The sequence below is a fragment of the Lathamus discolor genome, chromosome 9 (genome assembly GCF_037157495.1).
Source record: "Lathamus discolor isolate bLatDis1 chromosome 9, bLatDis1.hap1, whole genome shotgun sequence".
Lineage (NCBI taxonomy): Eukaryota > Metazoa > Chordata > Aves > Psittaciformes > Psittacidae > Lathamus > Lathamus discolor.
In genome coordinates, this window is record NC_088892.1 from 22,901,001 (window position 1) to 22,915,731 (window position 14,731).

A 14,731-nucleotide genomic window follows, 5' to 3' on the forward strand; every position below is an offset into this window, starting at 1 on the left:
ATTTGATCATGCAGAGGAACGTACAAATCTTTTGTGGTATTTAATACTGAAGGAAGGATGAATTCACTTAACCTGTTCCATCCTCTGGAAAACTGTGTGGGGTTTCATTGGGTCCACCAGGAAAACTGTGTCCAGCTCTTGGGCAGCAGCACCAGAGGGACGTGGAGCTGTTGGAGCGAGGCCAGAGGAGGCCATGGAGATGCTGCGAGGGCTGGAGCAGCTCTGCTCTGGAGCCAGGCTGAGAGAGCTGGGCTGGGGCAGCCTGGACAAGAGAAGGCTCCTGAAGGGGAGACCTGAGAGCAGCTCCAGTGCCTAAAGGGGCTGCAGGGAACCTGGAGAGGGGCTTGGGACAAGGGCCTGTAGGGACTGGCCAAGGGGAATGGCTTGAACCTGCCCGAGGGGAGACTGAGCTGAGCTCTTAGGCAGAAGCTCTTCCCTGTGAGGGTGCTGAGGCGCTGGCACAGGGTGCCCAGAGAAGCTGTGGCTGCCCCATCCCTGGCAGTGCTCAAGGCCAGGTTGGACACAGGGGCTTGGAGCAAGCTGCTCCAGTGGAAGGGGTCCCTGCCCGTGGCAGGGGTTGGAGCTGGAGCAGCTTTGAGGTCCCTTCCAACACAAACCATTCCATGATTCTACGTTTCTATGAAATCTCTGTAAGACTGCATTTTATTCAAGCAAAAAAGCAATATGGCAGAGGGAAGCGGTCAGACACTTCTGACCCTGCCTCAAACGTCTCTTTTATAAAGAGCCCTGAAAAAATCCACTCCCCCCAAAAAACACTTTCCTTCACATAATTCCTGACATTACAGAAACATCTGGTATCATTTTGCCTTTCTTCCCTTATTTTACTGCTGCTTTATTTACTGCTTTTTATCAGAGTGATACAAAAGTGCCTTCTTTTATGTCTTCCTCATTTACTATGACTTTAAGTTTGCCAGCGCAGTACTAGCAGCAATCCTGCTGTGGCAGAGTGTAACACAAGCTCCAAAGCCTGCACAAGAGCAGTAAATCCTTCTCTGTTACCCTGCCTTCATTCTGCGCCACTTCACTTGAACCACTGCCATAACTTGAGCGAGTTTATCTGCAGCAACTGCGCTGTAGATGCCATTTGTACCAGCTGGGTTTTCCTTCCATAGGCTTTGCTAATGCTATTTTCTGCTTTAGTTACTTAGCAGTTTTATGATACCATTTGTCTGTCTTACCGGCATATTGCTATGAACACGGCAGCAATGTTTCAGCATCAAAAGTGGTGGGGTTCCAAAAGATGACTACTACTTCTTTTGGTCGCTGACCAACTGCAATGAAAGACTTGTGTTTCCCAGTAATCACCTCTTACATTCAGGCATGCAGGCCAGGTAAATTAATTTGAGTCTCTTCTTAAAAACCCTAAATGAAAATTGGAGGAACACTATCATTCATTACGACACGGTGAAGATCGTGAGCCGCATTGCTTACCTATGGATATGGTCCAAACTGCAGCAATTTTCATAATAGCCTTGGTGCGGGAATTGAAGCGGCTGTGCTCAATGGGATTGCGTATTGCTACATACCGATCAAGAGAGATGGCACAGAGATGCATAATAGATGCAGTTGAAAAGAGCACATCTAGGGAAATCCATATAGGGCACAACTGTTTAGGCAAAGGCCAAGCATAATCTGAAACATAGAGAGAAAAGAAATGAAAGGAAAAAAAAGGAAAGGAAATAATCCGGGAAGCCAGGCCATCATTTCTGAGAAACCTGCGGGGTATTTTAACCCTACGATACCAGCAAGGGGCACGTGCATGGGGAGAGGACAAGGAAACCTCTCGCAGGGCCTCTCTCCAGGCAGCCCCTGGCTCCCGACACTCCGTAAACCCATACCCACTTCCCACACGTCTGCTTTCCACGAGCAGTAGCGAAAGGCAAACGAGCATTAATCTGGCAGTGCCTCCAAGTGCCCGTTCTAACTCTGCTCCCCTCTTGGCCTTTCAGCCACATCTGCCCAAAAGCAAGTATTACATTAATTTACATTACCTCACCGCATCCTCATAATGGCTCGCACAGTGTTATGTGGCATTAGCTTCACCCAGAGCCTTGCTAAAGCTTTCCTGATACGTACCTCTCAGTTCGTGTCTGCTGAGGAGAAAGGCAGCAGCCAGGTTTTTCTAACAACTAGCTAAATGACAGTGCTTTACCTTAAATATTCCCCCTAAGCAGCGGGCCTTAATAACAGAGGAATAGCTGCCCCCTTACAGAGCGGCTGAAATCTGGAAACTGCTTTGAACAGACAGAGCTGAGTGTTATCCTTTACAGAAACAAGTGTGCCAGCAAACAACAGACCGGAGAGCCACCTCCGACAGCAGCTGGCACGCAGCTAATTTGGGTGCCTGCATTCATTATTACTCAGTTTACTCAGAGCTGAAGCACAGCTGGAGAACAAAAGTGACCCCGAAAAATCCTCCAGGGGCGCTGGTATTTAAATCAAAGCACAGAGAAAATTGATTTGTGAATGATACTCCCATGTTAATGCTCAGAATGGGCTGTGTGAGGTCAATAACACGTCCTGCCAAGCTCTAACGCACTTATCAAAACAAATCAACAGTATCTATAGCAGCCGAAAGCATGAGAGGTTTCATGATAGTTGAATACTGAGATATTCTTGTGCCTTCATTCCAAACATGGCTATCTAAAACAATCTCAAAGCTCACCCCAAGGATCAGAAACATCACTCTGCAGAATCAGGGTTAGGGTTAGGGCGTACTGCGCACGAATGGAAAGGGAGAAATGTTAGTCTCAGGCAGCACATTTTGAAACAGATTACCCAGGCAAGAGAGCCCCAGGACACCCCACATGCAAAAGCGGAGATGAACTGAACCAGAGCAAGTCATCACAGACTGTCCAAGCGCAGCCCAGGAATCCTACACAAAGAGCATGGCAGAACGAGACAGACGCATTAGCTCATTTTACCAGTGGGAAACCCACAGGAGATGCACTAAATAACTCACAAAACCCACATAACAAGACCTCAGCTCCTGGGAGATGAACCATTTCTGTCAGCAAGTTTGCACCACTCCTACTAGATGGACTGTAAGTGGACTGAAATTCAATGTAGCAAGTAAGAGGTGCTTATCAAAGGGAACTAAGTAAAGCACTTTGTGTCTGGAGCATCTTCACTTTAAAGGGCACCTCTGCTGTGCAAATGAATTAACTTGGTTAAATGATGACTCAGACCCTTTATGAAGCTGCGATCAAATTCTGCACGTGCTGCTCTTGTTCACACTTTGCAATAGCTTAGGGCTTCATTGGCATCAGCCTGCAAATGAGCTCAGAGCTCCAACAAAGCACACCTCTGAACTGCTGGGTCTTTAATGATGCCTCCAGGGAAGAACAAGCTTGATCTCCTTCAAGCAGGACCTAACTCCCTGTGTAGCCACAGGCTTTTGCTGTCAGCCCAAGCTAAAACACACTCAGTCACACTTTATCCCTCCCTGCTTTCTGATATAGGCTGAAAGGAGTTACAAGGCCTGGAGAAAAGTACCAGGACCATGCTATGATGGATGAAGTGGTCCTGGTGAATGTGCATGGGGTGACGGTGACTGTGCAGCAGCCTCTGTACAGGGGGATGATGGAGATGGTGATGGTAGTAACTGCTCCCCACATCAGGCAGAAGGCCAGGAAATCTTCAGTGTCTACAGAAAGGGCCTCCACGCTCCCTGTGCATGCAGCATCTTCAGTCTGATCTATGGCACTGCAGTGGGCTCAGTCTGATTCCTGGCATTTGCTAGACCTGGAAGAGGTTTCTACAGCAACTACCTTCTCAGCATTACTGAATGATGAATAACTTCTCCACTTCTACCTTCAAGCTACCCCAACCACTTCCCATGACTGATTTCCCCTGGAACAACTCCTGCTATTGATGTATAGAAGTACTAGGCAATAGCAGTACTTCTAAGCTTTAGCAATTGCATTTCCAACAGAAAGCATGAATCTCAGTTCAAATTTGGCTCCAGAAGGAACGAGACTCTACTGAACACCCGGATAAGCAAACCCCAAATTCTTGGTAAGAAACTCTGATTTTTATACCTTGAATTAATCTGTGCCCTTCAAATCAGTCACGTATTTAATGCACTGGCTGGTAGACCAGATAGGAGAGTGCTGAAGGAAATCAAGTGAATCCACCAGGTCAGAACAAAAGGTGATATTTCTTTAACCAGTGTGTAATAAAACGGCAGATGTTTTTGCCTTCAGATATTCTGTGGCTGTTAGAAGTTTACACTGGACAAATTCACAGAGAAAAGCATACAGAAAACTATTGCAGTGATAGATCAGTGTTAGCCTCTGGCTCCAATCAGGATAAAAACACCATGTATGAAATCCTGGAAGGAAACTAATGCCTGTGCATACCGCTCCAGCCTCCAGCACATGGAACCTGAGGCACTGTCCTTCTTCAGGGGAAACATGGGTCAAACACTCGTATTTAACCAGGAGTCATGGTCCAGAGGGGGGATTTTGTCTCCTGCACTGGTAGGAAAAAGCAAACCCCAGTTCCTGCCTGCCACTGAGCACTGAGATGGGCCCAAACTATGCCAGCGAAACACAGAAACTCAAACGCATTTTGGCAGAGCTGCAGGGCTTCTCTGTGTGCAGCTCCTTTGATGTCAGAGGGGAGGTCCCTTCAATTCCTTGTGCTTTACATCACGAAAGGCGGCGAGAATGAAACTGAATCTTTTGTCAGAGGTTCCATGCGTACGGGTGAAAAGTGCTGTGTAACGCTGTGATTGCGGGCATTGTGCTGCTCACAGCATGAGAGGCAGAATCAGCAGCCCCTGCAGCAGGAGCTGACTGAATAACCCAAACCACAGCAAACGGAAGCAGAACCAATTACAATAACACCGAATGACTCCAGGTTGTAGGAGAACGGCCGAACTCAGACAAAACATGAAGGAAGATGTGTTAGCCCCTGTGATGAAAAGAAACCACAGGAGGCCGATAGAAACCCCTTCCTTCTCCACAGGCCTCCAAGACCTCATGAGCTTTACCCAGCTTTCCGTGCTAAGCTGGAGTGGACAGGAGTTGTGTGCACACAGACACCCCCCATGCACAAGCAGACTGGCCCACTGAACTTACATGTTAAAAGCCGACTATTGCCTGTACAAATGCACTGCTTTCATAGCACAGTCTGCCCCGGCAATACACACCGTAACACTGAAGACAAATGGTGCATAACAGTGATAAAATACCCGCTCACACCATAAGACAGTGAAGAGCTGTGTAAAATTCACCCCGGTAGCATCAGAACTGTTTCATGACAAACTCGCAGCAAGCTGCAACCACCATGGCTTTTTCTAACCATGAACAGGAATTTGGAGACGACTTTGGACCTCCGGTGCTTATCCAGGGCTGCTTTGCGTCTGTCAGGATGGATAAAAGGGTGAAAACCACCCTTCAAGATCACACAGGAAGAATATGGGCATACTTCGTCTTTTAGACTCACAGTGACATTTATACACATATATATACACACACACATACGTATATAATGTGTATATACATATGCATTTATACAAGGAAAACCCCAGAGCTAAGAGATGTAGAAGAAGAACTAGAGAGGTGTATCTGTTCAAACGCAGCCTCTTTTAATGCTGTTTGTTGGCCTGGACAAAATCAAAGATACATGTAATATTTCTCTTTTTGGCTTTCTGCTTTACATTTTGCTTTAACTACCAGCAGATCTCGAACTACTGTAACTAAAAATGGTGGGAAATCATGAATTGGAATGAATCTTAACCTCACTACAAAGCACAGTTTCTTAGCAGTTAACATGGCAACACAGCACGTGTTTGAAGCACATCCTCATTGTCGTCTAGCTGCCACGGATCTGTTCCATGCCATACACGGATCTGTGCCCTGGCTCTCTGAAAGGTCAGTGGCAAAAATCCTGGACTCATTCCGCCCCTAATCCCCTGGGAAATGAGGACGAGGCCTTTCAGAGTGACAAGAGCGGCACTGGCTCAGGTTTCCCTGCTGTAACCCAGAGCAGCTTGGAGATGATGGGAAACAGCAACCCAGATGTGCCCTGAAGCTGTCACTTTCTGCCAGATTGAGGTGGATTTTGAAGAAGGGCCTGGAGCCCAAGTGTGATGGGGAACGGCTGAGCAACCTGGGGGGTTCAGATGGAGAAGAGAAGGCTCAGGGGGACCTGATGGCTCCCTACAAGTGCCTGCCAGGAGGATGGAGCCAGGAGGAGCTGGGCTCTGCTCCCAAGGAACAAGGGATGGGACAAGAGGAACCGGCCTCAAGCTGCCCCAGGGCAGGTTTAGATGGAGCTGAGGAACAATTCCTGCCCCAGAGGGTGCTCAGCATTGGAACAGGCTGCCCAGGGCAGGGCTGCAGGCACTGGCCCTGCGAGTGCTCACACAGCGTGGGGACGAGGCCTCAGTGCCATGGGGCAGGGGTGGCCTTGGCAGCGCTGGGAGTGGTTGGACTGGAGGAGCTGGAAGGGCTTTTCCAGCCTGGTTGATCCTATGATTCTTTCACACATTCCAGGCAAAGCCGTTGTTATAGGCTATGGAAAAAAGCCAGCCCTTGCCCACTGCTAAAAGTCTTTTTAACCCCATTGAACCATTAATGTATTCACCTGAAGCTTTTTATACTAACCACACTTTTCCAGCACTCAGTTTGAAGTTTCGTTGTTGCCACAGGCTTGACAAAAATAGAAAGCAATTACATACAGTTTTATCATTACAGCATTGCATTATTCCCAAGGGAATGAAAGCATTTAAATGGTTCTCTCTCTTATCAGGAAGTAAAGTATTTCTTAGCCCGAAACACCCCATCAGTAAGTGTAAAGCTACGTTATCTATTTTTTTGCTAATTTACTTCTTTCAGATTTCCACAGGCAAACGGACCCGAGCCATCCCGAGAGTCACACAGCCAGGAGTGCTGAAAACCTCCACCGTGCCCAAGGAGTACAGACTGTCTTGCTTGACCCCCTGCAGTCCCCAGTGCTCACCAGCACGTCCGCAGGAGGGATCACACACGCGCAGCTGAGCTCCCTGGCTCAAGGAACGGCTGCTCTGCGGGGCAGCACTGCCGGTGCTATCATCAGTAGCGGGGAATTTAGGGTTTTGCTGAACTCCTGGGCACTGGATTCCATGAGAAATTGGCTTTAACTGTAAGTTTCTAGCCTGCATTTTTCTAGAGGAAAAATAGGTTATCCTAAAGCTATCTGGACCCCTTATAAACAGCGCATATTCCACGTATGGCCAGAAGGACACAATCTACACACGATAAACGAACGTGCCTTTTAGGGCAAAGACTGTATTCTTGAAAGCTGCGAGTCCAAAGCCCAACAGATGTGCAGCACAGGATGGGCTCTCCGATGGGTTCCCAGGTGATATGATGGCTAAGAATGTGGAGACCTCCAAGTAAGAAAAGGAGGGTGACACTGCCCACATACAGTGTTGGTGAGACCACTGCCGGGACCCTGCTCTTGAACCTCTGTGCCTAGAAGATGCTATTTTGCCATAGTGCCACCCACAGCTTCCAACCTGGGCCATGGCACCATTCCTGAGCTCTGGTTTTCCTCTGACCTATTTGGTTTTCACCTTCCCTGTGGAGCTGTAAGCACGGTACCGGTGGTGCCCTGGGGCAGGGAGCACCAGCAAGTGCTCTCCTTCAGAAACCCCCACCATCAATGAAAACCCCTCGTTACAGTGATTAACTGGTGCGACTGTTTCACTGCAAATTAAACAATTGCACCCATTCTGCTGTTTTGAGACTTTCAAATAACTGTGTTAGCTTCTGCTTTCTATCCAGCTTGGCAGTGACTTGCAGTCTTGACAGAACTTGTAAGAAGGAAGCAAATTTAAAGCCGGAATGGATGTAATTATCTGATCGAGGGAAAGGTTGCTTGAATATCATTTAAGTAGTATTATAAATGCAAGGAGTCAGCTCTAACACAGACTCTGCTTAAAACAACCATGCTAAGACATCGGGATGTTTGCTAAGAAGAAAACATGGAGAATGTTGTTGCCACCCCAAAGGCAGCATCTCTCCAGGAAATATCAATTACTCTGGGGTGTCTTTCGCTCCATTAATCCATTTATTGTTGAAGACTAAAATGATGTTTGAAGTCAGAGGGAAAACTTCTCGGCTCAGTCATGTTCTTTGCTCACGGTTTCAACATCTGTAGCTACATCTGGAATTTTTACTTGGAATGATACAGACAATTAACGGGGCAATGGTACAATTAATTGAATTTTATCACCAACCCCATCTAAAGGGCAACTTACAGCATTTTAACTCCAACAGAGAGATGATTCCTTCACACAGCTCTGAGATACATGTTCTCCATAATACTTTGTCTGAAAGAAACCACAGTTTAACAAAACATTCACCAATGTTCTGCATGTCAGCACAACGTCGGGACAGTGGCCTCTCCTTTCAGTTCCTTCAGGCAGGTCATGGATCAGCCTTGACCCGCTATTTAAACAACCGATGAAGCAACAGTTGAACCAACACTGCACTGGAAAACAAGCCCAAAAGCAAACACAGGCCCCAAATGAAATGCCTTCTAAATGTAAAAACAGAGATATTTTCCAAACCCCTGTTTCATTACAAAGTGCACAAACATGGGACAATAACCGGTGTTTTTTCCTAGTTCTGATGAAATTGCAGAAGACCCCTTATCACAAGAAATAGCTGCTATAAAACACACCGATCACTTGAGGAACCTAAAATTCAGGACTGAAGATGATGGGACATTATTCACATTGCAGCTGCCTGCTGAGCAGTCACCTTAGCTGGAGCAAAGAAGCCATCTGCTTGAACCCAGAGTGTTTCATGTCAAATCATAGAATCATAGAATAGTGATGGTTGGAAAGGACCTCAAGATCATCCAGTTCCAACCCCCCTGCCATGGGCAGGGACACCTCACACTAAACCATCTCACCCAAGGCTTCGTCCAGCCTGGCCTTGAACACTGCCAGGGATGGAGCACTCACAACCTCCCTGGGCAACCCATTCCAGTGCCTCACCACCCTAACAGGAAAGAATTTCCTCCTTAGATCCAATCTAAACTTCCCCTGTTTCAGTTTTAACCCATTACCCCTTGTCCTGTCACTGCAGTCCCTGATGAAGAGTCCCTCCCCAGCATCCCTATAGGCCCCCTTCAGGTACTGGAAGGCTGCTATGAAGAGCAGATGACGGCTTGATCCTAGGAATGGCTCTGTGGCAAGTGAGGGGACACACAACCATACAGAGGGGATTTGGGCTTAGGTCTTGGGTTTGATTTCAGCAAAACTCAGAGGCAATTTAGGGCTCCACGGCCCCCTGACAGCTGCCTGGAAGCCCACCTGGGATTAACAGGACCATCAGATCATGGAATCAGCCAGGCTGGAAAAGCCCTTTCAGCTCCTCCAGTCCAACCACTCCCAGCCCTGCCAAGGCCACCCCTGCCCCACGGCACTGAGGCCTCGTCCCCACGGTGTGTGAGCCCTTGCAGGGCCGGTGCCTGCAGCCCTGCCCTGGGCAGCCTGTTCCAATGCTGAGCACCCTCTGGGGCAGGAATTGTTCCTCAGCTCCATCTGAACCTCTTTCTCAGCTCGGGCTCCCTCCCAGCAATGCAGCTGAACAAACCGGCCTCCGAATCCTGGTAAAACTCCTGATTTCAGACACAGCCATACCAAGGATTTCCTTCATTACAGTGTAATGGGTTCTGTACCCAGAGAGCACAGGTCTGCCATTGTCGACCAGCCAGTTTCCACTAAATATTCCAGGAAGATGCCCAATTTTACATGAACTGACGTACTTACTCCAAGCAACTCCTTCAAATCATTAGCATCAACTTTGAGTGTGCAGATACAGATGTTTTCAGGAGTTCTGATGCTCTGCTGTCCCTTGCACAGTGGTCAATATCTCCCCTCCTCCTCGTGTGGGAGGAAGTAAAGACTTGCAGCTCAGGATATAAAGTACAATGTGATATAAAGCAAGATCTGCAGTTTGAAAAGCAGCAGTGATTTTGCCTCCCATTTGCTCACAGGCTGCTGGATGTGACCAGGATACAACCAGCCTTTCAGCACAGCGCTACACTTGCACCGGTCTAATGCCGATAGGAAATGCAACCCCTGCTCATGTGCTGTGATTAACTTAGGGATAACAAAGTAGTTCAGTGAGTCAGCTTTCCTTCTCACTGTACAGTGTGCCTTCCTCAACAGCAGGAAAGCTATTAGGGACAGTGGGTTAGCTGCCTGGCTGAACTTCATGCCAGTGTTGAGTCTCAGTTTGCTTTTCTGATGAGGTTAAAAGCCAGCACAAGCAGTCTGTGAGACTGATAATGACAAGAAATCACTGCAGGCGAGGGAAATAAGCTGTGTTTTGGTCATTCTCACAGACGTTTATTTCCATTTCTGATATTTCGCAGAGCAGAGCACTTGCAAAACACATTCCCTGTTTGGCTTCCAACAAGCATCTCTGATTCTTTGTGACTGTACAGGTAGAAATGCCAGCGTGAGAGTGCTCCACAGAAGCCACTGCAAAAAGCAAGGATTTGGGGGTTGCTAAGAAGCCTGGAAATTCTGCTCCATATCCTTGAGTGCCATCTACTGTCCTTATGTCACAGAATGCCTCAGATGCACATGGGGCTTCTGTACCCCTGCTTACCCTACGCCTGCCCAGTAGAGCTGAAAGACTCCCAGCCCAGCCTAATGCAGGGTGATGCTAAATCAGCCTTTTCCTCCAAGTCACCATACTTTAATTCGATGTGGCAGCCACACAATACAATGTCAAAGATCTGCATTATTGTAGGCATTTTGTACACACCTTGTTACCAATTAAAACCGCTCACCACTAACAGAGTCTGCTGTACAACCTGACCTGGAGTAAGATTTCATCTTAGATCATGGTACTTGCATACCGCAGCATTTACAGCCTACAAAATGCCAGACTGCTGTCAAACTGCTGCGTGAGCACATGTAAAGGCCAACCCAGCAGAGCTTTCTGTACAGAAACACCTCGGGCTATGCCAACACAGGTACGCTCATCCGCACATCCTGGACTTCTGAGGACATCCCTCAGTCCAAGAGAAAACGAACAGGCAGCAACATCCATCCTACCTGACTTTATGTCCCTCTCTGATGAATGAGGCAGGTATCAGTTTGGAATCCTGGGAAGGCCTGTGCTGAAAACAGCAACGCAGGACAAAGGGATCGCATCTCCCATAGCAATGCTTCCGCATGAGGAAGTATTCCAGATGGGCAGCAGGAGAGGCGACGTGAAACTTCCCATATTACCACGTTCTCTGGTTTTGAGTTTTGCAGAGATCGTAGGCCCATTGCAAGTTCCATTAACATGAAGTAGAAGTTTAATTTAATGTGGATAAATGAAGTGTGGGTATACTGACATATTCGAGAGAATACCATTACCCAGGATATTATAGTGGTCTCATGAGGTGGAAAGGGAAACTAAAGGAATGCTATTTAGTTAAGTTATACCACTGGGTTTTTTGATAGGCTTGTTTTTGCTTTGTAATCAAGTGCAATGTTATTTTATTATCATGGTTATGCTACTATTACAGTGTAATCTTGCACTTGATTACAAATCAAACCCAGTGGTAACTATGATAATAAAATAATGTGTAAACATAATGATCCAGCAAAATGTAATAAAATAAGTGTTGCTATCAATTTAACAAATGTAAATGAGTAATATGGGTGCTGTAGTAGAACTAGTTACCCCCGAGATACAGGAGGTACTTATCCCAAAGTGCTTATCCCACTATGGACTAGGAAAAGCTTGGAAAAATCATTATGGAAACTTGATGAAGTAAGCTATAGAGGGAATGTTGAAAGGACTTCATCTTGGAAGTTGTTTTTCCTGTGTTCATGCTTGTCAACATCAACTTGCCATCTTGCATCAAACAAATAACCTTGTTCTGCTGTTGTGCGTCTTGGCTGGAGGCACCTAGCAAGATTTTAACAGGAAATAAGACTCACAACTTTTGATTTCGGCTGTGTATAAACCCAATGCCTCTCTCCATTCGTTTCAGCTGATCTGAAGGAATCAACACAAGCTTAAATACCAAATCCAAAATTTTACCCCAAAATTCAAAATTTAACCAGCAGAGTGAGAGGTGATCACCATTCAGAACAACGGGGTGGACGGAAGGACGGAGCCCTGCTGCCTCCTAAACCCAGCCATCAATACTCATAGATGTCAGATGCGCATTTACAGTCCCCTGCGTCCCAGTGGGTGCCAAATAGGTACGGTGAAAGCCTGCCATACAATTTCCACAGCTCAACAACACCAAGACCTCTTTCTACAGCTGCTGCCTCTGACTGGGGCTGGAAATAGGTATTTATAAAACCAAGCAAAACACCCAAAATTCACCTAAAATAAACACATTAAAAAAATAAGCCTCCATCAGAAGGTGGGAGCAGATTGGTCAGGGTAACGACTGGTCCGTCCCGATAACTCCAGCACAGCTGGAGGAGAGAGCCTGCTGCCAACATGCCAACAGGAATGGAAATCAAACCACCTGAGAAAAAACAGAGAATCAACAGAACCTTACCAGCCGTCCTGCCTTGCTCCTAAAATCTGGCACCTAAGAGCTGATAGAGGAACAGGGTATTTCACGTTCATTACTCATTGAACTTTGTAGTCTTGAACCTTTTTCATCTAGGAACTGAGAGATTCCCTCACTAAACCCACTGCTGTCACTGTGCTTATCAGAGTTCCTGCAGAAATAGAAGTTTTCCAACACTGACACTCATTACAACCAGAGAACACCGAGTCTGGAATAAAGGAATCTCTATTCGAAACTAATGCATGAAACCAAAATGTTGCTCTAGCACACACCGGTAATCACAGCCTGGGCTCTGTGACAGGCTCATGCACAAACTCCCCTCATGTCATTAGCATCTTTAATGACAATTTGGGCAGAAAAGCTAGTGAGGATCCATTCCGGGTCTCTTCTGAGTTGTCCATTCAGAAAAGCGCTGTATTGCGTCAATGAGGCAGCGTGCAAATTGGTGCAAGGCAGAGCAATTGGCATGTGGCCCCTGTTCCATCAATGTAATTTCCATTTAATTACCATGCAAACAGATGAATCACATCAGAGCCTCTTTCCCAGCATGTGCTGATAAAACACAAAGTGGGACCTCAATGCTACTCTTACCATTAGGTCTCAGGGAAGTGAACTAACCTACGAGGGTATTTGCACACATTTTAACGACTATCAGACAACTTAAGCACCAGAATTTCAAGGGATATGTCATGTGAAATGGGGAGAGACGTTAAAATTGTAATTTGCTGAGCAGAATTTAATGACATCAATTCACCAGACAGATGTGAAAGGAAGAAGGAAAATTTGAGTTAATTCTGAGTTAATTGACCCAATCCTGGAAACATTCATAATTCAAACTAATGTATTACATTGATACATTTGTCTCACAATCTATCTAAGTGCTTTTCAGAGCTTTCACCTTGTTTCTCTGGATTTCTTTCCATCCTGTGTAAAGCAGCTGCCTATACATTTACTGGTCTGCACCACGGCAGTGAGTGATCTTCCCATGCTTCTGAGCTCAAAGGCTGGGTTGCCCACTCCATGCACCTCTTCTGCAAACGCAGTAGTCTGTTCCTTGAGGTCAAGCCATGGCACCATCACTCAGGTTGAGCCCTTAGGCAGGAAATTAGGATGATACTGTGTTACTTAAAGAACATTGAGGTTACCATACACTGAACAGAACTCATACTTCTTTTCACAAAAGGCTGCATAAAACAATACAATAAAGCAACAAATCTGATAGGATCAGATATACGAGTGCTGACGTGAGGCATCTAAGGGATTGCAGGTCAGCAGGAAAGCACCTGAAGAGCAGCACAAAGGAATTACAGCCACTACAGCCAGTAAGTTGGCTCCATCACCCAACTGAAATGCCTCTATGCACGTATCACAGGGAATACGTCTGCAGAGCTACAACCTTATTGGCATCGGAGAGATGTGGTGGGATGGCTCCTGTGACTGGAGGGCTGCAATGGAAAGATACAGGCTCTTCAGGAAGGACAGGCAAGGGAGAGGGGGAAGTATCATCATCTAGGTCATGACCAACACAGAGCTCTGCCTGGTGATGGATGAGGAGTGGGCCAAGGTTGGATGGGGCTTTAACCTGCCCGAGGGGAGACTGAGCTGAGCTCTTAGGCAGAAGCTCTTCCCTGTGAGGGTGCTGAGGCGCTGGCACAGGGTGCCCAGAGAAGCTGTGGCTGCCCCATCCCTGGCAGTGCTCAAGGCCAGGTTGGACACAGGGGCTTGGAGCAAGCTGCTCCAGGGGAAGGGGTCCCTGCCCGGGGCAGGGGTTGGAGCTGGAGGAGCTTTAAGGTCTGTTCAACACAAACCAGGCTGGGATCCTAACCTGTGATCTATCTGCATGCAACAACAGGCTTCCCGAGTCAATGCAGGGCATAATTTCCAAACAGAACAAGGATGAGAGAGTTTTTCAATTACACATTAAATCAAGACCGAGTACAGAAATACAGCTGACCATCCTTGGAGTCCTTCTGCATTTCCCCTTACGTTCTCCAATATCTGCAGCTGCAGCCAGCACAGGAAAATGAGCCATATGTTAATCTTTACAACAGACTGCAAGTAGGACCGTTCCTGGAAATTATAACTGCTTTTTGGCAAGAGCTGAGAAACACATGCTACCAACCGGTTCCTCATCCCAGTTTCACTCCGCTGGGGTGAGTGAGAAGAGATA

General features: G+C 46.9%; 1 protein-coding gene across 2 annotated transcripts in view; it reads right to left on the reverse strand.

Annotated features, from left to right (window-relative positions):
- The window catches only part of HTR2C (5-hydroxytryptamine receptor 2C), a 142,371-nt gene that overhangs the window by 9,326 nt on the left and 118,314 nt on the right, over window positions 1-14,731 (reverse strand). Inside the window, exon 6 of one of the 2 annotated variants that reach the window (XM_065689414.1) lies at window positions 1,453-1,653. The exons of the other annotated variant lie outside the window; for it this stretch is intronic. Coding sequence (XP_065545486.1) covers window positions 1,453-1,653 — 201 coding nt within the window. The remainder of the gene's footprint in view (window positions 1-1,452; window positions 1,654-14,731) is intronic. 2 annotated transcript variants of the gene reach the window in all.